The sequence below is a fragment of the Oncorhynchus clarkii genome, chromosome 5, assembly GCF_045791955.1.
Source record: "Oncorhynchus clarkii lewisi isolate Uvic-CL-2024 chromosome 5, UVic_Ocla_1.0, whole genome shotgun sequence".
Lineage (NCBI taxonomy): Eukaryota > Metazoa > Chordata > Actinopteri > Salmoniformes > Salmonidae > Oncorhynchus > Oncorhynchus clarkii.
In genome coordinates this window covers 15,474,426-15,501,400 of record NC_092151.1, presented here as the reverse complement: position 1 = coordinate 15,501,400, position 26,975 = coordinate 15,474,426, and the positions used below count along the sequence as shown (strand labels likewise).

Below are 26,975 nucleotides of genomic sequence, written 5' to 3'. Positions count from 1 at the left end.
TTTGTAGTTAATAATATTCTTGAAGACTTGTTTACATTTTAGTCTTATCCAGAGCAATTTACAGTAACGAGTGCAAACATGTTCGTACTGGTCCCCCGTATGAATCAAACCCACAACCCTGACTTTGCAAGCGCCATGCGCTACCAACTGAGCTAAGGATACATCGTAGAATGATAAAATGTGATGCCAATTTCCGTAACTATTAAAACGGATAAAGACATTTTTATACCTCAAATGTAAATGGCTAAATGTAATATTCATAAATGTAAATTCACTAATAGAAAAACACTCTTCCTTGTTTTCTATACTTTAAGAACAAATTCTTATTTAGAATGACGGCCTACGCCGGCCAAACTTGGACGACGCTGTGCCTACTGTGCGCCGTCCAATCACGGCCGGTTATGATAGAGCCTGGATCCGAAACAGGGTGTCTGTAGTGAAGTTTCAAGCACTGAGATGCAGTGCCTTAGACCGCTGCACCACTCAGGAGACAAAGGTTTTCAAATTGTACAAACATATACGGACGTGGAATTATACATTCAAAATGCCTATTAAGCAAAGTGCATAACCAAGCACACAGGTTTAACCCTTCTGCTGTGTTCCGGTCGAATTGGACCGATTTACAAGTTTTCTCTCTGAAAAATGTAGTTAATTTAATCTGATTGTCATCTGAACACACAAAATACATTTGGATGATTTTCATTACATTTTGGGTGTATTATTTAACTTTTGTACGCCTGTGGTGTTCCCGGCCAAAAATGACATTGTCATTAGAAATGAATGGGTGAAACTATTTGTTATAGTCAAAATAATCCATACATTCTGCTTTTTTCTACTCAAAAACGAGTTGTATGAGCTCAGGTCAATGAGGCCTACAGGCCATAAATACCAAATAGAAGTTCAAAACGTGTAATGTTCACAAGAACTTAAGTTGATAAAAAGATCTAAGGCAACATTAGGTGATAATATATGTATTATAAAATATTTATTATCAGCAATAATGTGGCGGTCATTTTGGACACATAATTACACATAATTAATTAACATGAAACGAACACAACAGGAGGGTTAAAAAATAAAACATATAAAAATATATATGTTCATATATGTATTTTTTATTTATTTTTTACAATCGTCACAATACACGTCAAGTATTACGTCACATCCGGTTTGGGGGGAAGTGGTGCATAGGTCCGTCAGCGAAATCTGTCCCCTGTGTTATTATTGTTGGCAAAAGAGCATCTGCGTACACTGTAAAGTCGTGTACACAACGTTTGCTACCATCCTTTCGAAAACTCTACAATAATGCCGTCGGGAAAAAACTTTAGAAGGAGAAGGGAAAGCTCTTCGGATGAAGAGGAAGACGAGATAACAGCTGAAGTTAGGTAACGTTTGAAATATAGCTTACCTTAGTTAGCCACGACGTGTATGATGGCTAGCTTCTAGTTGGCTAATGACTTCGATTGCCAGATAGCAGTTCTTCCTGTTCTTGATATTGACACTAGTCAAATCTTTTTTTCTCTACTCAGATCGAAACTGGACGAAGCTAAAGAACTTCAGAGTTTACGGAAAAGACAGACTGGAGTTAGGTAGGTAAAGTTTACAGTTAAACAGCAGTTAAACAGCTGTTGTGTACATTAGCTAATTGCACTTAGCTAGAAGTGTATATCACAGCTAGCTATGCAATAATATTTGATTATCAACATTTATTTTTTAAAAGACTGAATTGGGTTTTCAGCCAAATTACAGGCTCATAACTTGGTTTGCTGCTATAAAGCCAAGGGATTCGGCTGGATAAATTGAATCATTATCTCAGTCCATGAGATAGACATAATAGCTTTAATCATAGTTTGTTTACAAACACTCAAATGAGCAAGCTTATTGTGTTAAGATGGAGTAAGACAGTTACTTGCGCCTACTGAGGCATGTACAATTTAGCATATATTCAAAAAAAATAAACAGGCATATTATAAAATTACTTTAATAGTTGAGAAATTGTACCTTAACGAAACTGAAAAGTTCTGATTAACTTTCTGTTATGTTGTACTATTCAGCGTGGCCGCATTGTTGGAGGGGGAGAAACTTCGCTTGGACGAAGGGGGTGATGTATGTTTTTTTCCCTTGTTTACATAGTGTTATTGTTCAGTAGTTGATACATTGAATGTGTTTGTGTTTCTGCTTCTGCTTCAAACATCTTATACTAACTACGTTCTTCTCAACTTTCATTGCTCAACAGAATGACCCTTTTAAATTGAAGACAGGGGGGGTTGTTGACATGAAAAAAGTTAAAGACCGGGCCAGAGACATGTAAGCTTTTATTGCTACCAGTTTGAGGCTTTTAAAGTGTGTAAGACCAAGTTTTTGTCAGTATTTATGGTGTATGTCTCTTCTCCACCTTCAGGACCGATGACGACACAGGGGACCTTAATCTGGGCACCTCTTTCTCTGCCGAGACCAACAGACGAGATGAAGATGCCGACATGTATGTTATCAACAAACCTCTACAAACCAAACATTTTATTTGATTTTATTAGGATCCCCATTAGCTGACGCCATACGGAAAATACATTAAACAAAAAAACTCAGGAAAAAAAAGATGTCCTCTCTCTCAACTGCGTTTATTTTCAGCAAACTTGTGTAAATATTTGTATGAACATAAGATTCAACAACTGAGACACAAACTGAACAAGTTCCACAGACATGTGACTAACATAAATGGAATAATGTGTCTCTGAACAAAGGGAGGGTCAAAATCAAAAGTAACAGTCAGTATCTGGTGTGGCCACCAGCTGCATTAAGTACTGCAGTGTATTTCCTCCTCATGGATTTGCCAGTTCTTTGCTGTGAGATGTTACCCCACTCTTCCACCAAGGCACCTGCAAGTTCCCGGACATGTCTGTGGGAAATGGCCCTAGCCATCACCCTCCGACCCAACAGGTCCCAGGCGTGCTCAATGGGATTGAGATCCAGGCTCTTCATTGGCCATGGCAGAACACTGACATTCCTGTCTTGCAGGAAATCACGCACAGAACAAGCAATATGCCTGGTGGCATTATCATGCTGGGGGGGTCAGGTCAGGATGAGCTTGTAGGAAGGGTACCACATGAGGGAGGAGGATGTCTTCCCTGTAACGCACAGCGTTGAGATTGCCTGCAATGACAACAAGCTCAGTCCGATGATGCTGTGACACACGGCCCCAGACCATGACGGACCCTCCAAATCGATCCCGCTCCAGAGTACAGGCCTCGGTGTAACACTCATTCCTTCCGCGATAAATTTGAATCCGACCATCACTCCTGGTGAGACAAAACTCGTCAGTGAAGAGCACTTTTTGCCAGTCCTGTCTGGTCCAGCGACGGGTTTGTGCCTATAGGCGACGTTGTTGCCGGTGATGTCTGATGAGGACCTGCCTTACAACAGGCCAGTTTTTGCTGTGAGCCCTCAGTCCAGCCTCTCTCAGCCTACTGCGGTCAGTCTGAGCACTGATGGAGGGATTGTGCATTCCTGGTGTAACTCGTGGCCCTGGCAATAAATTGCTGCCCATCTGCAGTCCTCATGCGTCCTTGCAGCATGCCTAAGGCACGTTCACGCAGATGAGCAGGGACCCTTGGCATCTTTCTTTTAGTGTTTTTCAGAGTCAGTAGAAAGGCCTCTTGTGTCCCAAGTTTTCAGAACTGTGACCTTAATTGTCTACCGTCTGTAAGCTGTTAGTGTCTTAATGACCGTTCCACAGGTGCATGTTCTTTAATTGTTTGTGGTTCATTGAACACGCATGGGAAACAGTGTTTAAACCCTTTACAATGAAGATCTGTGGATTTTTACTAATTATCTTTGGAAGACAGGGTTCTGAAAAAGGGACATTTTTTTGCTGAGTTCTCATCTTGTCTGATGAGGTCTCACTGATGTCTCAGTTCACAATTGAAGTTCTATATTTTGCTGTATATTTTTAAATGTTCTCCCCCCCGACTAGGATGAAGTACATTGAGACAGAGCTGAAGAAGAAGAAGGGCTTGGTGGAAGCGGAGGAGCAGAAGGTAAAAGTGAAGAACGCTGAGGACCTCCTGTACGAGCTGCCGGAGAACATCCGAGTCAACTCGGCCAAGAAGACTGAAGAGATGTTGTCCAATCAGATGCTGAGTGGGATCCCCGAAGTTGACCTTGGCATTGAGTGAGTGGCCAGGGTCTCAATGTTTCTGCAGCTGAATACACCAAGAGTGTTTCCCCTAGGAGTTCTGTTTTTTTGCTCTTGTTAAATCTGTATTAATGTCTGTAGCAACTATAGCAATGTCTCGTAATCTTACCACAACAAATCCAGTGACTGAAAACCTTGCACAACAGCTGTGTTTGTTTAGCACACCTTGAAGCTTAGATAAAGAGCATTATTTCAGATTTTTGTTTTTCAGTGCTAAGATAAAGAACATCATCTTCACAGAGGAGGCCAAGGCCAAGCTGCTACAGGATCAGAGGAACAAGAAGAAGGACAACGGTACCTCCTTCGTCCCCACCAACATCGCTGTCAACTACGTCCAGCACAACCGCTGTGAGTTATGTTCATGTCATCTGATACCTGCTTCACACTACAGGGCAGACCCGAACAGTGGTGGATGCGTAACCAGGCCAGCCCAGTACAGCTAGGCTTGACTCGACTCCGTAGCATGACATCAAATCATGTCCACCTGTTTTACACATGTTGATCTGTCAGCCTTTAACTGTGTGAATATCTTTTTTTTAACTGTGTGAATATCTTTTTTTTTTCCCAGTCTACCGTGAAGATGTGAACGCCCCACAGAGACACCACAACAGACACAAACCAAAGGAGCCAGAGGCCAGGCCTCTTCGTGTGGGTGACACAGAGAAACCAGGACCAGAGGGTAAGAGAAGAATCCACACAACTGCATCAACCACTACAGACCAGAGGATATATACAAACATATTGCTAGAGAGAAGCCACAGCTAATACTGATAGCATAACACAGTATCTGAGATGAAGACATTTGTATATTTTTAGCTGAAATATTAGAGACGTTAACTGTCAATCTGCTCTCATGTCTCTTCCAGCTGTGGAACCAGCCAACCATCGTAAGAGGCCTAACAATGAGAAGGCCACGGACGACTACCACTACGAGAAGTTCAAGAAGATGAACCGTAGATACTGAGGATAGATTTGCCCTTTGACTGGAATTTGGATAATCTCCATTGAACATGATTTTTAGTCTAGGGCTAGGCTTAGTTTTTCCTTTAGAAAAACAAATCTATGCCCATTTGTATAAATAGCCCCTTCTGCTTTTTGTTTCCAGCTTTTGTTGTTTTGTCTGGGACTCGATTGATGTAGTGTATTCTATCAATAGCATGTGAAATGTCATACATCTGAATTATTTGATGTCATTCCATCCTTGGTTTCTACAATAAATGTACCATGTTCTCTTTGACATTTGTCAGAACAAAACCAGTAGTAATAGCTGACTATTTTTGGATTGTTCCAGAAATCTTTTTTTTTAAAGATTAGAGACAGGCTTGAGTTTATAATGGTGTTTTATTCACTTGTCAAATTCTTCATGCAATTAAAAGCTTACTAACTGAAATTGCAAAATTACAAAAATAATGCTACAAAAGATATCCAAGAACATAACATCCATACATTTGCATGACATGCAGTCTTATGGTCATACATTTAGACAAGTTAACCAAAATAAAGAAATTGGCATCAGTAATGCACCATGTTTCTGCCACTGGGGTAACTGAAATGTCTTTCAAACTAAATCTCAACAAGTGTATGTAATGGGGATATTAGACCGACAGGGCAAAAACAAGTTGTTTGGGCCAGCTAAGTCTTCACACTAGTTGCATTAAGCATTATCTCTAATCTTGTCCAAATTTAACTTGAAAAAACAAAACATACTCTATCCATTTGGTCGGATACCTTGCTACAGAGCTTACAGCATTTATAAACTATCGGAGAACCAACCTTAGATGGATTACCATTATTGATTCATTAAAGTATGAGTGATATTTGTGCAGTTGGAGTGTAACGTTCGTTAGCTTATCAACAGTGTTCATCATACTGATCCCTTGTAATCTTAAAGTATACAGAGGAATACCCTTGAAACATTAAAGGTCTTCAGTTTTGCTTGCCCCCCATTTCCACCAGACACACTGACAGTGGAAGACTTGTCATACTGTACATGGATAGACTATGATACATTAACACTAATCTACGTACCACTGAGAATCTGAGTGACAGTGTTGGAGGGAGAGGTCCATTCTACATCTATATGTGGTCTGCTTTAGGGCTTGTCTGCCGCGGCGGTGGTCCCGTGTCCGTTGAGGTGGTGTTTGGGGGTGGTCTCCTGGGAGGCAGGTCCGTCTGTGTCCTCCTCGACCCCCTGGGCTGGCCCGGAGGTGGTGCCCCCGTCCGGGGACGCCCAACTGTCCCAACGCCAGTAGGCCTCACACAGGGGCAGGTCGGCACTGTCCCACTGACCGTAGCTTTACCAGAACAAAAACCATAGAGGGGCATAGAATCAGCAAAGCACAGAGAAGAGAGGTGTGTGTCTGACACATCTGGTTGAGTACAGACACACACCTGCATTAAAGAGACAGACACAGGAATGATGCACAGGAAACAGCAGTATGAAGTACAAGCTTAAGCTCTAAAAGGATTCCAGAGGAATGTCAGCTAGGTCTAGTGTCTGGTGCTGTGACCATTTCCCTAAATATATGTCTGTAGTCTTTCATTCCTCTTCGTCTTCGAAGACAGCTGCAATGCAGTCTCAATGCAGTCTCAAAGATGGTAAACTGGATACATTCATTGCTTGTTTTGTTTCCATTTCCAAATGCAACACAATCAATGAAACATGACCTGGAGCAAAGGGTCAATGAGTAGGTAAAAATCTGTCTATGTGCCCTTGAGAAAGGCATGTAACACTAATTGCGTCTGCTAAATGCCTCAAATGTAAACGTAGAGTTGGGTCATCTGTAACTGACTGTTAGATACACTAGTTGTTGGTATTAGGGTTGTTGCGATACAAGTAATGTGATACTCTGAAGTATCGTGGGAAGGAATCAAAACAAAACATGACGCATACTGAATTTCCTGAGGAAAACAGTCCTAATGTCAGAAACCAGCAGCCTGATGTTGTCACCCAGAATCCCATGTTTCTTTTCCAAGCTAAAGCACACTATATGTCACATACAGTGGGTTTTTAAAGGATCAAGGAGTTTAGTCTGCTTTGTGTTTTCCTTTTTGCCAAGGAAAATCAAGTATCGTAGTATCACAATACTGGTGTCGTGACAACCCTAGTTTGTATCACCTAGCTGTGTAATCTTACCCCCAGAAGTGCATTAGATCCTGATGCAGGGCAAAGAACAGGAAATGCACAGGCAAAGAAAAAGAGGGGATACAACACCTTGCATGCTGAAAAGCAGCATCTAGAGACAGCTAGATTTCTCACAGTTAAATAAATTAGACAGAAAATTACATTGTTTTGTCTCTAGTTTATTTTTCAGTGTTTATAAAGATAAAATACTTGGTCTATGCCAATGATATATATATATATATATATATATATATATATACACACACACACACACACACACACACACACACACACACACACACACACACACACTATATGACCACACACACACACACACACTATATGCTGTGTTGAAGCCACCATGCCTCCATCTTGACATGCCCCCCCACCAGTGTAAAAAATGGAATAGAAATGCATTTATTAATGTCTACATTTGTTTTTGCCACATTTATTCTATTACAGATACCTTAATGCATACTTTTACATTATATTGTGAGCTATTTTTTTCCTTACAAAGTATAATTTTGGGAGATTACTAATGTTACTGTCGCCACTACAACAACAAAAACACTTAAATACATGCAATTTTGTCCTTGAAAATTTAATTTAAACACTCCATTCATTCCTATGGAGGACTGCTCCTACTGGGCAGGGCAAATATGGCCGACCGGTGGCTTCAAAGCCTCTCAATGGTCAATAGATTGCATCAGCAATCCAGGGTTTATATACATCATTGGTCTATGCAGGTGACGGACACAGACTAAATACATATTGCCATAGTTGATGTGTGTGCAACAGTGCATGCTTTGTGAACACAGTTTGCACGGTTACTGGCTTGGTCAATTGTCAGATACAACACTGGATTCCGTTCAATGCAAAGTTTCTGGAACCCTCATAGAGATTAGATTTGTCTAGCACTTTCCAGTATAAAACCATTCAATAGAAAATAAATAACACAAATGCCTGTGTGTTGGTTAATGGACCTATATGTTCACAATTTATAATTAGGGTTATAAATGCATAATACTTTTGCTTGTAGAAATGATCTTACAGTGATTTTGTAATTAAAGCATAGTTTTTTCTTCTTCATTAGATTCCAAGTATTTTGCAATGAAAGCATTTTTAAAACATGTTTTTTCTTACATTTCCCTTCCTGAGCCGTTTGCTCTGAGTTAACACAAATCTTTCAATTACATGATTGAATAGTTTACTAAAGGATCTTATCCACATTTCAGCACACAACTACACCCACTCACCAGTCCACAAATACTGACTGTAAAGCTTAAGAATGTGTTACCTAGATACCTATAAACGGTATACAGTTGAAGTTGGAAGTTTGCATACACCTTAGCCAAATACATTTCAACTCAGTTTTTCACAATTCCTGACATTTAATCCTAGTAAAAATTCCCTATTTTAGGTCAGTTAGGATTAGAGGTCGACCAATTATGATTTTTCAACGCCGAAACCGATTATTGGAGGACCAAAAAAAGCAGAAAACGATTAATCGGCTGATTTTTATTTTTTATTTATTCGTAATAATGACAATTACAACAATACTGAATGGACACTTATTTTAACTAAATATAATACATCAATAAAATCAATTTAGCCTCCAAGTAAATAATGAAACATGTTCAATTTGGTTTAAATAATGCAAAAACAAAGTGTTGGAGAAGAAAGTAAAAGTGCAATATGTGCCATGTAAGAAAGTTAACGTTTAAGTTCCTTGCTCAGAACATGAGAACATATGAAAGCTGGTGGTTCTTTTAACATGAGTCTTCAATATTCCCAGGTAATAAGTTTTAGGTTGTAGTTATTATAGGACTCTTTCTCTCTATACCATTTGTATTTCATATACCTTTGACTATTGGATGTTTTTATAGGCACTTTAGTATTGCCAGCGTAACAGTATAGCTTCCGTCCCTCTCCTCGCCCCAGGAACACATCGACAACAGTCACCCTCGAAGCATCGTTACCCATCGCTCCACAAAAGCCACGGCCCTTGCAGAGCAAGGGGAACAACTACTTCAAGGTCTCAGAGCGAGTATCGTCACCGATTTAAATGCTATTACCGAGCACACCGCTAACTAGCTAGCCATTTCACATCCGTTACAACAGCCTAATCTCGGGAGTTAAACAGCACAATGCTTGAAGCACAGCGAAGAACTGCTGGCAAACGCACTAAAGTGCTGTTTGAATGAATGCTTACGAGCCTGCTGCTGCCTACCACCGCTCAGTCAGACTGCTCTATCAAATATCAAATCATAGACTTAATTATAACATAATATCACACAGAAATACGAGCCGCAGGTCATTAATATGGTCAAATCCGGAAACTATAATAAACTAAACTAACTATAACAAAATGTTTCTTCTTTCAGTGAAATACGGAACCGTTCCGTATTTCATCTAATGGGTGGCATCCACAAGTCTAAATATTCCTGTAACATTGCACAACCTTCCATGTTATGTCATAATTACGTAAAATTCTGGCAAATTAGTTCGCAACGAGCCAGGCGGCCCAAACTGTTGCATATACCCTGACTCTGCAATGAACGCAAGAGAAATGGCACAATTTCCCTAGTTTAATATTGCCTGCTAACCTGGATTTATTTTAATGAAATATGCAGGTTAAAAAAAATATACCTCTGTGTATTGATTTTAAGAAAGGCATTGATGTTTATGGTTAGGTACATTCGTGAAATTTCATTAATTTTACCCCCTAATTTTACCCCCTTATCTCCCCAATTTCGTGGTATCCAATTGTTAGTTGTTACTATCTTGTCTCATCGCTACAACCCCCGTACGGGCTCTAGAGAGACGAAGGTCGAAAGCCATGCGCCCCCCGAAACACAACCCAACCAAGCCGAACTGCTTCTTAACACAGCGCGCATCCATCCCGGAAGCCAGCCGCACCAATGTGTCAAAAGAAACGCTGTGCACCTGGCGACCTGGTTAGCGCGCACTGCGCCCGGCCTGCCACAGGAGTCGCTAGTGCGCGATGAGACTAGGATATCCCTACCGGCCAAACCCTCCCTAACCCGGACGACGCTAGGTCAATTGTGCGTCGCCCCATGGACCTCCCAGTCGCAAATGCGCTTTTGTTAAATCATCCCCCATTTGGCGAAGTTGGCTGTCTTTGTTAGGAAGAAATGGTCTTCACACAGTTCGCAACGAGCCAGGCGGCCCAAACTGCTGCATATACCCTGACTCTGTTGCACAGAACAGAAGATAAGTGACACAATTTCCCTAGTTAAAATAAATTCATGTTAGCAGGCAATATTAACTAAATATGCAGGTTTAAAAATATATACTTGTGTATTGATTTTAAGAAAGGCGTTGATGTTTATGGTTAGGTACACATTGGTGCAACGACAGTGCTTTTTTCACGAATGCACTTGTTAAATCACCCGTTTGGCGAAGTAGGCTATGATTTAATGATAAATTAACAGGCACCGCATCGATTATATGCAACGCAGGACAAGCTGGATAAACTAGTAATATCATCAACCTGTGTAGTGATTGTTAAGATTGATTGTTTTTATAAGATACATTTAATGATATCTAGCACCTTACCTTGGCTCCTTGCTGCACTCGCATAACAGGTAGTCAGCCTGCCACGCAGTCTCCTCGTGGAGTGCAATGTAATCTGCCATGATCAGTGTCCAAAAATGTAGATTACCGATTGTTATGAAAACTTGAAATTCTGCCATTCCGATTAATCGGTCAACCTCTAGTTAGGATCACCACTTTATTTTAAGAATGTGAATTTCAGAATAATAGAGAGAATCATTTCTTTCAGCTTTTGTTTCTTTCATCACATTCCCAGTGGGTCAGAAGTTTACATACACTCAATTAGTATTTGGTAGCATTGCCTTTAAATTGCTTAACTTAGGTGAACGTTTTGGGTAGCCTTCCACAAGCTTCCCACAATAAGTTGGGTGAATTTTGGCCCATTACTCCTGACAGAACTGTTGTAACTGAGTAGGTTTGTAGGCATCCTTGCCTTTTCAGTTCTACCCACACATTTTCTATAGGATTGAGGTCAGGGCTTTGTGATGGCCACTCCAATACCTTGACTTTGTTGTCCTTAAGACATTTTCCCACAACTTTGGAAGTATGCGTGGGGTCAATGTCCATTTGGAATACCCATTTGCAACCAAGCTTTAACTTCGTGACTGATGTCTTGAGATGTTGCTTCAAAATATCCACACAATTTTCCTCCCTCATGATGCCATCTATTTTGTGAAGTGCACCAGTGCCTCCACAACATGATGCTGCCACCCCCGTGCTTCACGGTTGGGATGGTGTTCTTCGGCTTGCAAGCCTCCCCCTTTTTCCTCCAGACATAACGATGGTCATTATGGCCAAACAGTTCTATTTTTGTTTCATCAGACAAGAGGACATTTCTCCAAAAAGTACAATCTTTGTCCCCATGTGCAGTTGCAAACCGTAGTGTGGCTTTTTTATGGCGGTTTTGGAGCAGTGGTTTCTTCCTTGCTGAGTGGCCTTTCAGGTTATGTCGATATAGGACTCTTTTTACTGTGGATATAGATACTTTTGTACCGGTTTCGTCTAGCATCTTCACAAGGTCCTTTTCTGTTGTTATGGGATTGATTTGCACATTTCGCAACAAAGTACGTTCATCTCTAAGAGACAGAACGCGTCTCCTTCCTGAGCGGTATGACGGCTGCGTGGTCCCATGGTGTTTATACTTGTGTGCTATTGTTTGTACAGATGAACGTGGTACCTTCAGGCGTTTGGAAATTGCTCCCAAGGATGAACCAGACTTGTGGAGGTCTACCATTTTCTTTCTGAGGTCTTGGCTGATTTCTTTTGATTTTCCCATGATGTCAAGCAAAGAGGCACTGAGTTTGAAGGTAGGCCTTGAAATACATCCACAGGTACACCTCCAATTGACTCAAATTATGTCCATTTTCTGGAATTTTCCAAGCTGTTTAAAGGCACAGTCAACTTAGCGTAGGTAAACCTCTGACCCACTGGAATTGTGATACAGTGAATTATAAGTGAAATAATCTGTCTGTAAACAATTGTTGGAAAAATTACTTGTGTCATGCACGAAGTAGATGTCCTAACCAACTTGCCAAAACTATAGTTTGTCAACAAGAAAGTGGTTGTGGAGTGGTTGAAAAATGAGTTTTAATGACTTCAACCTAAGTGTATGTAAACTTCCGACTTCAACTGTATGTTCTCTCAGTCATCAGCCTATTACAAACAACCGAGGAAAAATATAGCAACTAGATACACTACATGACCAACAGTAAGTGGACACCTGCTCGTTGAACATCTCATTCCAAAATCATGGGCCTTAATATGGAGTTGGTCCGCCCTTTGCTGCTATAACAGCTTCCACTCTTCTGGGAGGTTTTCCACTAGATGTTGGAACATTGCTGCGGGGACTTGCTTCCATTCAGCCACAAGAGCATTACTGAAGTCGGGCACTGATGTTGGGTGATTAGGCCTGACTTGCAGTCAGCGTTCCAATTCATCACAAAGGGGTTCGATTGGGTTGAGGTCAGGGCTTTGTGCAGGCCAGTCAAGTTCTTCCACACCGATCTCAAGAAACCATTTCTGTATGGACCTCGCTTTGTGCATGGGTGCTTTGAGATGCTGAAACAGGAAAGGGCCTTCCCCAAACTGTTACTACAAAGTTGGAAGCACAGAATTGTCTAGAATGTCATTATATGCTGTAGCATTGAGATTTCCCTCCACTGGAACTAAGGGGCCTAGCCCAAACCATGAAAAACAGCCCCAGACAAGTATTCCTCCTCAACCAAACTTTACAGTTGGCACTATGCATTCGGGCATGTAGCGTTCTCCTGTCATCCACCAAACCCAGATTCATTCATCGGACTGACAAATGGTGAAGCGTGATTCATCACTCCAGAGAACGCATTTCCAATGCTACAGACTCCAATGGCGGCAAACTTTACAGCACTCCTGCCGACTCTTGGCATCGCGCATGGTGATCTTAGGCTTGTGTGCGGCTGCTCGGCCATGGAAACCTATTTCATGAAGCTCTTGACGAAGAGTTATTGTGCTGACGTTGCTTCCAGAGGCAGTTTGGAACTCGGTAGTGAGTGTTGCAAACGAGGACAGACGCTCTACGCACTTCATCATTCTGTGGTCCCGTTCTGTGAGCATGTGTGGCTACCACTTCGCGGCTGAGCCGTTGTTGATCCTAGACGTTTCCACTTCACAATAACAGCACTTACAGTTGACAGGGAGCAGCTCTAACAGGGCAGAAATGTAATGAACTAACATGTTGGAAAGTTGGAATCCTATGGCGGTGCCATGTTGAACGTCACTGAGCTCGAGTAAGGCCATTCTACTGCCAATATTTGTCTATGGAGATTGCATGGCTGTGTGCTCGATGTTATAAACCTGTCAGCAACAGGTGAGGCTGAAATAGCAGAAGCCACAAATTTGAAGGGGTGTCCACATACTTTTGTATATATAGTGTACACTAGGACCACACTTATGATTGGGTATAACATTTACCATGTTGAGACCTACAATCTTTCATACATGAGGATATAAAAAAAAACTTCCAGAGGCATTACAAACAAGGCACATAATTTAATTTTCAACCAAATGAGATTAGATTCATCATGGTGAATGTACTGCAAAATAACTTTGCCCATAGATCAACCATCTATTTTGCTGTTAAAACCAGCATTTGGATATTCTATTGAAGTTGACGCAATACACAGAGACACTAAAGGACTAATGGCGATGACTGAGGTGGTGGGGTAAGATAAACCCTTCATAAGGCACGACAGTGAGGGGGAATAGGGGCTATAAGTCAAGATAGAGTGGATCAACCGAACCTTGACTGTGCAGTATGAGCCTACTTGTACCTGGAGGAGTAATATTCTTCCTCTAGCTCGTACAGGTCGATGGCGATCTCGTCACGGAGCGAGGTGAGCTTCTTGTCGCACTCCTCCTGCAGCGAGCGCAGCTGCTGGTTCTGCAGGCTGATGGCCTCGTTGACCGAAGGGAAGTCGTTGAGGATCAGGAACTGTTTCAGGTCCGACACTAGCTTCATCAGGGACTCGCCCGCACGCACCTTCAGACACAACAACAAACCACTGGGATTATCACTGGTGCTTTTGCCTTGTAACATGCACTCAATACAGGGTCATGTTCATTATGCAACAAATGTGGAAGAAACAGACTGAAACAGGGTGGGACTACCTGAAATTGTTCAATAAGAAACGCTCATTTGAGTTTTCTGTTCCAAAATGTTTTCAAATGTTTTCCATTGCAGGCCCAAATGAACATGACCCAGGGTTGAATTCCAACTCAACCATTAAGTTCCCTAAGCAAGGGGTTTAAAGTTGAAGGAAAGCTCTCCTAGTCTCGAGGGAGTCTTGCTGGCATGTACTTACAATGTTGGCTGCTCTGACATGCATCTCATAGTGGTCCTGCTCAGCCTGAGTAGCCCGAGAGACCTGTGTCTCGTCCTCTACCTGGAGCAAAACAACACAACACATTTTGGTTGAACAGAAGAGATAGAATGACTTTATGGGTTAAACCGTCATTCTTTCAGTAAAAAAAACACACTCAAATGTGATCGCATGATCACACACACACACACACACACACACACACACACACACACACACACACACACAATACCGTAACGTTACAGCTACCTTTGCGGTTTTTATGATTTCCGTGAGGTTATCTAGAATGGACCTGATATCATCCTTCAGTCTTTTGTTGTAGTTCTGAAGAAGACTCTCCTTGCTTTGAGGGAGCGCTCTTTGATTGGCCATCGTATTCAGGAATGTAAACAAACCCCTAAAAGCAAATAAAGGAGATACATAACATTCAAAATACCTCCACGTTATACTGTAGTTAGCCAGCAAAATAAAACGGCATGGCATTGCTAGCGCGCATCATCAAATGCAATGTCTTGACTTCTTCGTCTTCTTTGGGATTGGGTTGGCGGATCACATTCCAACTTTTAGGTGCATACACTGCCACCTATTGTACCGGAGTGTGAGGATAGTCACAACCTACCTATGTTAAATTACGGCAATACAAAATTGGGGGAGATTAAAATGACCCTGACAACTATTAGCCCCTCAAAAAAACACTACCTAATTCCACTATTCAACCCTATCTTACCCTTCTCCAGGCCAATGGTCTGGGAGGACAGAACACTATCACTCAATATCCCCTGCAACTCTTCTGCAGTAAAATCTCGCAATCAAATCAAGATGTATTGGTCACATACATATATTTAGCAGAAGTTATTGCGGGTGTAGCGACATGCCTGTATTCCTAGATCCAACAGTCCCAAGTACTTCTCTGCAGCTGTTTTCTGTGACTTACGTTCCATTTCTGCAGTACAGTTGACAACCATGGCTATGAATACTAAAAAACCCACCTTACGAAGCACATTTTATTCCCATAACGCTTTATTGGTCTCTGCCTACTCACAGGAATCTTCTCAGAATCCCTCACCCTGTACCCATCTTCCTCTACCACTCTCTTCATTGCTTCAGCATACAACACTTTCTGTACTGCTCTAACCCTGGCAACCTCAACATGCCTTTCTCTCACAGGACACCTCCAATCTCCAGCGCCATAAGCCAATGTCTTGACTTTTTACACTTGACAGTGGCGTCGCATTCATGAATGCCAGGAGAAGCCCCAAAAAATACAAATACAAAAAAAAAATAAAAAATTGTCTTTTGTCTCTCTGTGTTTCATAATTTTCCTTCAATTCGCAAGAGGCTGAATGTACTGTATCTCACCGGAGAAAGCAAAACAGTGCCCCTGTCTGGCCAGTAGCATTCAATGCAAGGGAAGCCAGCGAGCATTTGGTTAATAAAAAAAAGACAAAATAATAGCCAATCAGCATTGACCTAAACTGAGTGCGCTCAACTGTGAATAGTCCTGGTGCACCAAAATAAAGGGTCAAGGGAAGCCAGTTTGTATTTCACATCACTGCTGTCAATTTGCGTCTACTAGCTGTGTTTTTGTCTTCCAGTGGCTAGCTAGCTAGAATGGTCCCTTTCCTATATTAGGCATGGGTGGAGATAGGGATTTGATTCTGATCCAACCATTAATTCAAAAGTTATAGTAATATGGTATACATAACACAAGCACTAATTTTATCTTTGTATGGTGTGGTAATATTTAGCTGTTTTATGGGATAACTCGGATTAGAGGTCGACCGATTAATCGGAATGGCCGATTAATTAGGGCCGATTTCAAATATTTTTTTAACCAGGCAAGTTAGTTAAGAACACATTCTTACTTTCAATGACGGCCTAGGAACGGTGGGTTAACTGCCTTGTTCAGGGGCAGAACGACAGATTTTGACCTTGTCAGCTCGGGGATTCAATCTTGCAACCTTACAGTTAACTAGTCCAACGCTCTAACCACCTGCCTCTCATTGCACTCCACGAGGAGCCTGCCTGTTACGCGAATGCAGTAAGCCAAGGTAAGTTGCTAGCTAGCATTAAACTTATCTTATAAAAAACAATCAATCAATCCATCATAACCACTAGTTAACTACACACGGTTGATGATATTACTAGTTTATCTAGCGTATCCTGCGTTGCATTTAATCGATGTGGTGCGTATTCGTGAAAAAGGACTGTCCTTGCTCCAATGTGTACCTAACCATAAACATCAATGCCTTTCTTAAAATCAATACACAGAAGTTTATATTTTTGAACCTGCATATTTAGCTAAAAGAAATCCGGGTTAGCAGGCAATATTAACCAGGTGAAATTGTGGCACTTCTCTTGCGTTCATATGACACAGAGTCAGTGAATATGCAACAGTTTCGGCCGCATAATTTGCCAGAATTTTACGTAATTATGACATAACATTGAAGGTTGTGCAATGTAACAGGAATATTTAGACTTATGGATGTCACCCGTTAGATAAAATATGGAACGGTTCCGTATTTCACTGAAAGAATAAACATCTTGTTTTTGAGATGATAGTTTCCGGATTCGACCATATTAATGACCTACGGCTCGTATTTCTGTGTGTTATTATGTTATAATTAAGTCTATGATTTGATAGAGCAGTCTGACTGAGCGATGGTAGGCACCAGCAGGCTCGTAAGCATTCATTCAAACAGCACTTTCGTGCGTTTTGCCAGCAGCTCTTCGCAATGCTTCAAGCATTGCGCTGATTATGACTTCAAGCCTATCAACTCCCGAGATTAGGCTGGTTAACCGATGTGAAATGGCTAGCTAGTTAGAGGGGTGCGCGCTAATAGCGTTTCAAACGTCACTCGCTCTGAGAATTGGAGTGGTTGTTCCCCTTGCTCTGCATGGGTAACACTGCTTCGAGGGTGGCTGTTGTCGATGTGTTCCTGGTTCGAGCCCAAGTAGGAGCGAGGAGAGGGACGGAAGCTATACTGTTACACTGGCAATACTAAAGTGCCTATAAGAACATCCAATAGTCAAAGGTTAATGAAATACAAATGGTATAGAGAGAAATAGTCCTATAATTCCTATATTAACTGCAACCTAAAACTTCTCATGTTAAAAGGAACCACCAGCTTTCATATGTTCTCATGTTCTGAGCAAGGAACTAAAATGTTAGCTTTCTTACATGGCACATATTGCACTTTTACTTTCTTCTCCAACACTTTGCTTTTGCATTATTTAAACCAAATTGAACATGTTTCATTATTTATTTGAGGCTAAATTGATTTTATTGATGTATTATATTAAGTTAAAATAAGTGTTCATTCAGTATTGTTTGTAATTGTCATTATTACAAATACATTTTAAAAAATTGGCCAATTAATCGGTATCTGGCTTTTTTTGGTCCTCCAATAATCGGTAACGTAAACTCACCCCATTCCATACAAATGTGCGCAACCGCAAAATTCAAACGAGGCTACAAAGAAAACTAATGGGACTGTAGCGACTGTGTTGACGTCAAAATCGGGGGTGTGAACTAGGTTTCTATTCAAGCGTTGATCGACATGGTAATGGCTCTATAGTATTGGAGAAAAGTTGAAAAAAACTGACCCTCCGTTACATCTTGACGTGTCATGTCGTAACGTACAGCACGCATAAAGCAACTATTTCTGTCTTACAATCTCTCTCCACCAGGTGTAGCACTTCTATCATACTTTAAAAACAAGAAATGGACAGTGGCGGGGTAAGGGGGGGGGGATACATAGTCATTTTTTTTTGTCATCATTGCATGCGATCATCATTCTCAAAGCCGCTGTTTACGTCTAAGATCACTTTAGCACCGCCCTAAAAACCTGATTCAAATTCAACACAAACCTTCAAATAGGTATGTAATGACACATTATATAAACTCTTTATAGTGTTTTATTTACATTTTAGAGGCGATAAGGTGATACGTTGGACAGATCAAATGAAAAAAAGCAATTTTCCCACACAACATCTCTCCTTCTCACTATCACGCATTAGTTTCGCTTCCCCACCCGCCATTTTTAAAAAGACCAGACGGGCTCATTGCCTGCTTTAATTATGCAGAAACGGGCAGCGTTTAGGTCATGTAATTGATTATGTTGGAAATTGGATAAATTGTGCTTTACAATGGTATTGACATTACAGTTGATCTGGAAGTATTACTTTTTGGGGCGCTAGAATAAGGGCAATTGTACGGACCAAGGCGATGTACGAGTTTACGTTATCGGCGTTGAAAAATCATAATCGGTCGACCTCTAACTCGGATAACTCATTGTTGTGTTCCTGGCCTGAGAGGATAAAAGGCTAATGTTAATTAGCTAACGTTTCACATGAAAGTAAGTCAGGCAAGCGAGCTAGTATTTTAGCCAGGTAGCCTAAGATAACCAAAAATAAATGCCTGTACTGTATGACAGCGTGATAGACAGTTTCGCCAACATGAAAGAGCGGCGGATGACATAAGCTTCCTCTACAAGTAGGGTGAGTCAACATGTTTTTTCTACTTGCACGAATGCGTTTGTAACATGCAATATGCTTTGTGGACTTCACCGGACAGAGGTTGCGCTCCAGTTTTGTGAGAAAGGTGTGGTTGAATTTATTCTGCCACTGTGTCTTCTTATTGTCTCGGCCTTTAGACCTGTATATCACGGGTGCAAGGCATATTAACTAACACTATTTTTTTTAGAGCAAACAACGCAATTATCACAACGCTTAGGTTGTAATAATGTTTTTTCTGGATTCGCCAGTGATTTTACCCACGCACCCACCGCTACTGCTACTTGTAGAAATGAAGAGAAATCGATGAACTCAACCACAAATCACAAACCGTCAATACTGAGGTCATCTATTTGTGCATGGTATATACAGTTCTATATCAATTATAAAACATCACGTACCTCCTAATACATTGTTGAAAACTATTATTTATGAAAATAGAAAGGTGCACATCCCGTTCAAAATCACCACTGCCGTCGATTGTTTATGACGTCACATAAATGTCTCGCGGTACTTAAATTACCCACAATCCATGGATCTTCCTTTCTGTCTGATCCAACATGGTGAGTGTACGGGTATTTTATTTCGGGGGGAAATCTAGATGTTTTCATCCCTCGTCATCTTCTTTGTACAGCTATGATATCTGATAAACGTTATAGTAATATGGTATACATAACACAAGCACCAATTTTATCTTTGTATGGTGTGGTAATATTTAGCTTTTTTTCGGAGAACTCATGAATTGGCAGTGATATTGCCGGTGACGTTATCCACACGGGACCTCCTAGTACAGCATTTTAATTAATGTATTCGGAGTCCGACAGTGCGGCTGAAATGTAGTGTATGCACGTATAAATCGCGTCACACTTGTGGCGGGTAGTGTACAAGATTAGATGGACAACCAAGTAGTAGGCCTAACCTCGCTTCAGCCCGTTTTGCTAACTACGGTGCCTGCCCTCTTGCAGTCAATTCGCATAGACAAGGGAATACTGGCCTTGTGTAACGTTACATACAATTGTCAAATGCCTGTTTGGATAGTTAACGAGGAATGTAAGCTAGTTGTTTGGTTGGTTTACTTAGCCGGCTAGGTATCCATAACTAACCTTACCTCGCAGTAAAGTTTGTTGGTTAACCAACTTACATGTCACGATGTGTAGCTTCCTTCGTTATAACCACGGAGCAGTCTTTATTTTCTGGCTTTTGCTGTGATGCTTTGAATTTCTTCAACTGAATACACAAACAACTGAATACACAAACGTTTTAACCCTGAGCTAAAGCCACACTATTGTTTAAATGTCTTTGACCAAACTGTCATGTATGCTGACCAGTCTACTTTTTTAAACAGCCTAAAGGCAAGAAGTCTAAGGGGAAGAAGGTGGCACCAGCCCCTTCTGTGGCCAAAAAGCACGAGGCCAAGAAAGTGGTCAACCCCCTGTTCGAGAAGAGGCCAAAGAACTATGGCATTGGTGCGTAGTGAAGTGAACCTTTTGGGCTTTGTAACTGTTCTGTCTTGCCTGTGCAGATGATGTAAAGAATATTTGCTATCTTAACAACAATGCAGACAACCCACCAAGATCGCTGATGCACTTGTTCCATGACTATAGTGGCTTTTGACTTTTCTGATTACGCAGTACTGATTGGATGCACTAATCTCCCATGTTTGTTCATAGGTCAGGACATCCAGCCAAAGCGTGATTTGACACGCTTTGTGAAATGGCCCCGTTACATCCGCCTGCAGAGGCAGCGCTCCATCCTGTACAAGCGTCTGAAGGTCCCCCCAGCGATCAACCAGTTCACCCAGGCACTAGACCGCCAGACGGGTAGTTCTCAGTGCATGCGTTTATCAATTTTGCTGTTGATACGTGTATTGTTTGGGTAAATTCTGCAGATGATGTGAATAATATTTGCTATCTGAACAGCAATGTTGACATCCCACCAAGATCACTGATGCACCTTACTTAGAAGACCCTAAAATGATCCTTGTGGATCTCTAACTTCAGACATTTTGAGTCGCAGGTCATGTTTTTTGCTATGTCCCAGAGACAGTTAATGTACTGGTTTTCTATTTCCCTCACAGCCACACAGCTGTTCAAGCTGGCCCACAAGTACAGGCCGGAGACCAAGCAGGAGAAGAAGCAGCGGCTGCTGGCCCGCGCTGAACAGAAGGCCGCTGGAAAGGGAGACACCCCAACAAAGAGGCCACCTGTTCTCCGTGCAGGTGAGGCAGAGATTAAGGTCTTTTTAAAGAAAATAAATTATACATACTTTGGCCTTGATGCAATGATGCTTGAATTTCTTCACCTGAAACAATCATGTAGTTTTATTGAGCTTTTTAACCCTGAGCATAAGCCATGAATTGTTTGACTATTTCAACAACTCTGTTGAATGTGGGTTTGATATCCATGTTGAATTCTCCCATAGGTGTGAACACTGTCACCACTCTGGTGGAAAGCAAGAAGGCCCAGCTGGTGGTCATTGCCCACGATGTGGACCCTATTGAGGTAAGACAACTGAAATTGTAGGCTTGTTTCTTGCTGTATGGGTTCGCTTTGGCAGGCTGTTATTACTCGTGGGCATATGTGGTCATTTGCAATGATGCTTGAATTTCTTCACCTGAATCCTCTATGTGGATCAAAACATACGAGCTTTTTAATTCTGAGCTAAGACCGCTGCCCTGTATTGTAGTTGAGAAGGCACAGCCAGAAATGTGTTGTCCATAGATATTGATACTATTCATTTTTCTTGTCTCCTCTGTAGCTGGTGGTCTTCCTGCCTGCTCTGTGTCGCAAGATGGGCGTCCCTTACTGCATTGTCAAGGGCAAGGCCAGGCTGGGAAGACTGGTGCACAGAAAGACCTGTACCTCAGTCGCCTTCACACAGACAAACCCGTGAGTAACAAGTGGCAAAGCCAAACATTGATGCACTGAGGCTTACCTCTAGTAAGTTGCGCTTGTGCTCTTTTTAAATCTATGAAATCCTTTTGGCGATGATGTATGAATTTCTTCAACTGAACAACCGTGTGGCTTTATGAGCTTTTTAACCCTGAGCCAAAGGTTTACGTGCAGTTCACCTGGATGTCAATTGTACTTTGGCGATGCACTGACATGTTCCTACTTTTTCAGTGAAGACAAAGGTTCCCTTGCCAAGCTGGTGGAAGCCATCAAGACCAACTACAATGACCGATATGAGGAGGTGAGTGGCCAGTCTGATCAGCTACCGTTTTGTCAATATTGACTAGTAGTCAAGCCACAATGTTTCTGGGTCCTGAAGATGGATGCATTTTCTTGTGGGTTCATTTTTGGCTTTTGCAGATGGGAATGAATATTTGCTATCTTAACAGCAATGCTGACACCCACCAAGAATACTGATGCAATTAGCTTAACCTTTCTATCGCAGGGGTTCCACTAGCGGAACACCTCGACAACATTCCGCTGAAAAGGCAGTGTGCGAAATTCAAAAATATTTTTGAGAAATATCTAACGTTCACACATTAACAAGTCCAATACAGCAAATGAAAGAAACACTCTACCCATCGTGTCCGGTTTAAAAATTTAAAAAAATGCTTTACAGCTAAAGCACAACATATGATTATGTTAGATCATCAAGTCGAAGAAACACACAGCCATTTTTCCAGCCAAAGATGGGAGTCACAAAAAGCAGAAATATAGATAAAATTAATCACTAACCTTTGATCTTCATCAGATGACACTCATAGAACATCGTGTTACACAATACATGTATGTTTTGTTCGATAATGTGCATATTTATATCCAAAAATCTGTTTATTGGCGCCTTGCGTGCAGTAATGTTTTGATTCCAAAACATCCAGTGATTTTGCAGAAATACTAATAATACACATTGATAAAAGATACAGCTGTTATTCACAGAATTAAAGATGGACTTCTCCTTAATGCAACCGCTGTGTTAGATTTCAATAAAGTTCCATTTATGTCCAAATAGCCACTTGTTGTTAGCGTGTTCAGCCCAGTAATCCATCTTCATGAGGCGAGAGCATTTCATCCAGGCAAAAACTCTAAAAGTTCCGTTACAGTCCTTTAGAAACATGTCAAACAATGTATGGAATCAGTCATTAGGATGTTTAACATAAAACATCAATAATGTTCCAACCGGAGAATTCCTTTGTCTTCAGATAAAGCACTGGAACGCGAGGTAACTGTCAGGAGCTCGCGTCATGAGACAGAGGCACTATGCCAGACCACTGACTCAAACAGGTCTCATGAGCCCCTTCTTTATGGTAGAATCCTCACTCAAGTTTCAAAAGACCGTTGACATCTAGTGGAAGTGCAACCTCATCCATATCTCAATGTGTACCTGGTAAGCCAAGCTTTGAAAAACTACAAACCTCAGATGTCCCACTTCCTGGTTGATTTCTTCTCAGGTTTTCGCCTGCCATATGAGTTCTGTTATACCCAGTCATCATTAAAACAGTTTTACAAACTTCAGTGTTTTCTATCCAATACTAAAAATAATAATATGCAAATATTAGCATCTGGGACAGAGCAGGAGGAAGTTCACTCTGGGCACGCTATTCATCCAAAAGTGAAAATGTTGCCCCCTATCCCCCAAAAAAACATTTAACTTGAGGGGGATCTAGCTTAAAGCACATGAGTCACCACTTTGTCTCCCTGGACTGACTTAATTAAACCTGTTTCCCACTGAATTAACTCATGACAATGTGCTTCCTCTTCTAGATCCGTCGTCACTGGGGAGGTGGTATCATGGGTCCGAAGTCCACAGCCCGTATTGCCAAGCTGGAGAAGGCTAAGGCCAAGGAACTGGCCACCAAGCTCGGATAAACTGTTTATCAAAATAAATGTCTCAAGAAATATGCTCTTGTTTTTTGTCCAATGAGAACCCTATGTTATGCATGTTAGCCTTAAATCGATTTTGTGCTGATCACGAGTTTCAAATGGTAGTGGCACATTTTGTGTATTGAATCTATAAAATAAATGATCATACACCATTGGTGCCAATCATGTTTAACATATTGGTATGATTTCTGATGCCGGGAGAATTACCTGGACAAAAAGTGGGACTACTGGTGCTCGGTGTATTACACTTGCTGACTTAAGGCCGCTGTTGGCGGTGCAACAGGTGGCATTACCCAGCAGAAACACTGGTGTGCTTTACTTGAAATAGCACAGCTCAGGTCTGAACATATTTAACCCGCTCAATCATGACAACTGGATGCAGTTTGGTATTTTATTGGGATACTTCATATGCACAACAATCCTACTTAAACATGCAATTTCATTGATTTGAGTTGGACATCAAATTCATTAGGCCAATTATTGATTTCACATGACTAGGAATGCAGGTATGCATAGACAACAAAAATGGGCCTCGCTCATGGCATGTGTGCATTCAAATTGCCATCTAAAAATGTAATTGTTGTCCACCGCTTATAAATGCCCATAGCCCCACCGCCATTGTGCACATTTGAGAGAAATACTGGTGTTTGGAAAATTTCTGGGGTCTTTTATTTCAGCTCATGAAACCAACAACTTTACATGTTGCATTTGTAAGTGTACATTTGTCAAATAAAACCTAGACATTAAGTACCTACAGCAGCTTCTATACTGCCATGATCTGGCTGTGGTATATTCATGACAAACGTATTAATTTACACAACTCAAGCCATTGCAGGGTTTTTTACACAATCCTTTTGATGAACTTGGCATACCACATGTAAGAGGTTGCTGCACAGAGGCCATACCTACAGAGAGGAAGAGAAGCACTCATTGGATATGCATACAGCTATGCAAGCCATAGGCTTAAATAGGCTCACAGTGAAGAAAAAAAATAAGGACAGTAATTGATATGAAAAATTACAACTTACCACGTCATAATGTACTGCATATGTTCATTCCTTAGGGTGACTCGGGTCTGTCCTCCTATAGGTCCACCCGGAATTGTGCTGGCTGAGAATATTAACCAACAAACCTTAGCTTTTCATTCATTCTCAATGAAACACGCACTACCAACTCACTTCGGATAAAAAATAGATTTACTGTTATTCCAAACCTCAGATAAAGGGAATGTTAATCACCATTCAGTCTTTCATATACCATGCAATTAAATCAAAGTGTATTGTCTAAATAGGGTAATACTGAGAGCTGTACCCAGGTCAGCATCGATGAAGATCTGCTCGGCCCCTGTGACTCTAGCCATTGTCTCCAGGTCGCGGTAGTGCCAGCGGTTGCGGTCCACGTCGTTTTGTGGCACAAAGGGTTTGCGGATCTCTGTCAGCCTCACCACACCTACCAGGTCAACCTCGTCATCCACCTACAGAGCAGAGCCATGACAAAATCATCACCCATGACAACTTTGAGTCTTGAATTAGACAATGAATATGGGGGGGGCCTTACCTGTCCCTTCATCCTGGTTTCTGGTTTGATCTTCTTCCTAGGAACATATCCTCTGTTTACAAGGATCGTGATCCTGTGAAATGTATACAAGAATGTCAACAGTGTAAGGAGACAATAATGTCTTAACATTTTGGAGCTCTCACATACATACTGGTAGCAGCAATTGCGATGTGTGTGTGTCTCTTACCCTAGGTCACTGCAGTAGAACGGGGTAACGACATTGGCTCCAGTATCTCCACTGGATGACAGCTGGCCTGCCTCCCTTGCCTCTTTCTCTGGATCGACAGGTGAGCGTGGTAAGATGTACATCTCCTGGGAGTGGTCATAGTGCCCACGCACCTTTACTCTCCTGTACTCCAGATTGTTCAACTCCAGAGGACTAGGAAGCAAAGACATACAAGAGCATTACAAACACTTCCAGTCTGAACTAAAAAAAATCAAGACAACATAATTATGTGTAATTATCTGTCTGATAACTTGTGTGTGCATGTGTTCCTCACTCAATAGGAAGAGGAATGGGTTCCACAGAGGTAAGACTTCTCAGTTCTGCAATCAACTTAATTTTCCATTCCCGACGTTTCACCTAAGTAGAAGAGTTGCTTAGGTCAGTATAATTTGTCATATCCATTCTAGAGGTACTGCCATTTGAACTACTGTTTAATGGAGCCATACCTGCCATGTCCCAAGACCAAATGTGGTGACAGGGATCAGAAGCAGGAGCCATTTGAGGAAGGAGTCCTCTCCCTTCGCTGCACTGGCAGCTGTGGAGCTTGACAGTCGACCAAAGTTGATACACTTGCCTGGAGTGTTTGGAAAGGTGTCAGAACTATAACCATTACGAATCAACGTTATGAAATGGTAAGCTTCGGTCATTGAATCACATGGCTAGTTTGCTAGCTATGAATATGTCTGAAACATTACCTTCTGATTGTTTGAAGAGAGGCAGTCGTGGCAATAGAGTCCTCTTGAAATAAATTGCATGTGACTGAAAAGAGAAATGCATTCACCTACATCATTACATCAGCAGTCAAACTGTAGGTCACTGGAATTTATGCAACAGGAAGCTAGCTAACGCCAGTTAACGTTAGTTCTTAAGATATTAATACTTGAAATACAGTAGCCATGTACTGTAGCTATATCAACTTACGTTATTTTTGATCATCTTCAGGGTCTTAGCAGAACACGCGAACATAACTGTTAAACTGCCCATAGTTACTGAAAATATGGTAAACACACAGAGATAGTCAATTTGACAAGGCAACTAGCAAAACAACTTACATGTCCTGTGTGCAGGAGGGATTGGGTTTGATGTAACTACATCC

At 41.4% G+C, this 26,975-nt stretch overlaps 4 protein-coding genes and 7 non-coding genes across 11 annotated transcripts; 9 read left to right on the top strand and 2 right to left on the bottom strand.

The window, feature by feature from the left end:
- Positions 1 to 1,161: 1,161 nt before the first annotated feature.
- Positions 1,162 to 6,126, top strand: c5h9orf78 (chromosome 5 C9orf78 homolog). Its single transcript, XM_071152291.1, has 9 exons — positions 1,162 to 1,385; positions 1,530 to 1,589; positions 2,055 to 2,106; positions 2,237 to 2,307; positions 2,402 to 2,482; positions 3,971 to 4,168; positions 4,404 to 4,540; positions 4,761 to 4,871; positions 5,059 to 6,126. Exons 1-9 carry the CDS (start codon positions 1,306 to 1,308, stop codon positions 5,154 to 5,156), a joined length of 888 nt encoding a protein of 295 aa, XP_071008392.1. The 5' UTR covers positions 1,162 to 1,305; the 3' UTR covers positions 5,157 to 6,126.
- On the bottom strand, positions 5,515 to 19,744 carry LOC139408433 (mediator complex subunit 22). The gene is made up of 5 exons (XM_071152297.1): positions 19,666 to 19,744; positions 14,999 to 15,146; positions 14,732 to 14,812; positions 14,201 to 14,409; positions 5,515 to 6,486 (listed from the first exon to the last, which is right to left on the bottom strand). Exons 2-5 carry the CDS (start codon positions 15,119 to 15,121, stop codon positions 6,285 to 6,287), a joined length of 615 nt encoding a protein of 204 aa, XP_071008398.1. The 5' UTR covers positions 15,122 to 15,146; positions 19,666 to 19,744; the 3' UTR covers positions 5,515 to 6,284.
- A 30-nt stretch (positions 19,745 to 19,774) lies between these two features.
- LOC139408431 (ribosomal protein L7a) lies at positions 19,775 to 24,846 on the top strand. The gene is made up of 8 exons (XM_071152295.1): positions 19,775 to 19,827; positions 20,610 to 20,730; positions 20,935 to 21,084; positions 21,342 to 21,482; positions 21,686 to 21,765; positions 22,022 to 22,152; positions 22,387 to 22,456; positions 23,977 to 24,846. The coding sequence occupies exons 1-8, from the start codon at positions 19,825 to 19,827 to the stop codon at positions 24,079 to 24,081; spliced, it is 801 nt and encodes a 266-aa protein (XP_071008396.1). The 5' UTR covers positions 19,775 to 19,824; the 3' UTR covers positions 24,082 to 24,846.
- Positions 20,465 to 20,539, top strand: LOC139410306 (small nucleolar RNA SNORD36). The gene has a single exon (XR_011634469.1). It is a non-coding gene; the product is annotated as a small nucleolar RNA SNORD36 (small nucleolar RNA).
- On the top strand, positions 20,782 to 20,850 carry LOC139410316 (small nucleolar RNA SNORD24). The gene has a single exon (XR_011634478.1). It is a non-coding gene; the product is annotated as a small nucleolar RNA SNORD24 (small nucleolar RNA).
- LOC139410317 (small nucleolar RNA SNORD24) lies at positions 21,148 to 21,216 on the top strand. Its single transcript, XR_011634479.1, has one exon. It is a non-coding gene; the product is annotated as a small nucleolar RNA SNORD24 (small nucleolar RNA).
- On the top strand, positions 21,540 to 21,611 carry LOC139410304 (small nucleolar RNA SNORD36). The gene has a single exon (XR_011634467.1). It is a non-coding gene; the product is annotated as a small nucleolar RNA SNORD36 (small nucleolar RNA).
- LOC139410303 (small nucleolar RNA SNORD36) lies at positions 21,852 to 21,928 on the top strand. Its single transcript, XR_011634466.1, has one exon. It is a non-coding gene; the product is annotated as a small nucleolar RNA SNORD36 (small nucleolar RNA).
- LOC139410305 (small nucleolar RNA SNORD36) lies at positions 22,246 to 22,315 on the top strand. Its single transcript, XR_011634468.1, has one exon. It is a non-coding gene; the product is annotated as a small nucleolar RNA SNORD36 (small nucleolar RNA).
- Positions 22,571 to 22,636, top strand: LOC139410318 (small nucleolar RNA SNORD24). The gene has a single exon (XR_011634480.1). It is a non-coding gene; the product is annotated as a small nucleolar RNA SNORD24 (small nucleolar RNA).
- Positions 24,474 to 26,969, bottom strand: LOC139408428 (SURF1 cytochrome c oxidase assembly factor). The gene is made up of 9 exons (XM_071152290.1): positions 26,801 to 26,969; positions 26,575 to 26,638; positions 26,326 to 26,453; positions 26,154 to 26,236; positions 25,841 to 26,032; positions 25,654 to 25,726; positions 25,408 to 25,570; positions 25,125 to 25,206; positions 24,474 to 25,001 (listed from the first exon to the last, which is right to left on the bottom strand). Exons 1-9 carry the CDS (start codon positions 26,861 to 26,863, stop codon positions 24,938 to 24,940), a joined length of 912 nt encoding a protein of 303 aa, XP_071008391.1. The 5' UTR covers positions 26,864 to 26,969; the 3' UTR covers positions 24,474 to 24,937.
- Positions 26,970 to 26,975: the final 6 nt, after the last annotated feature.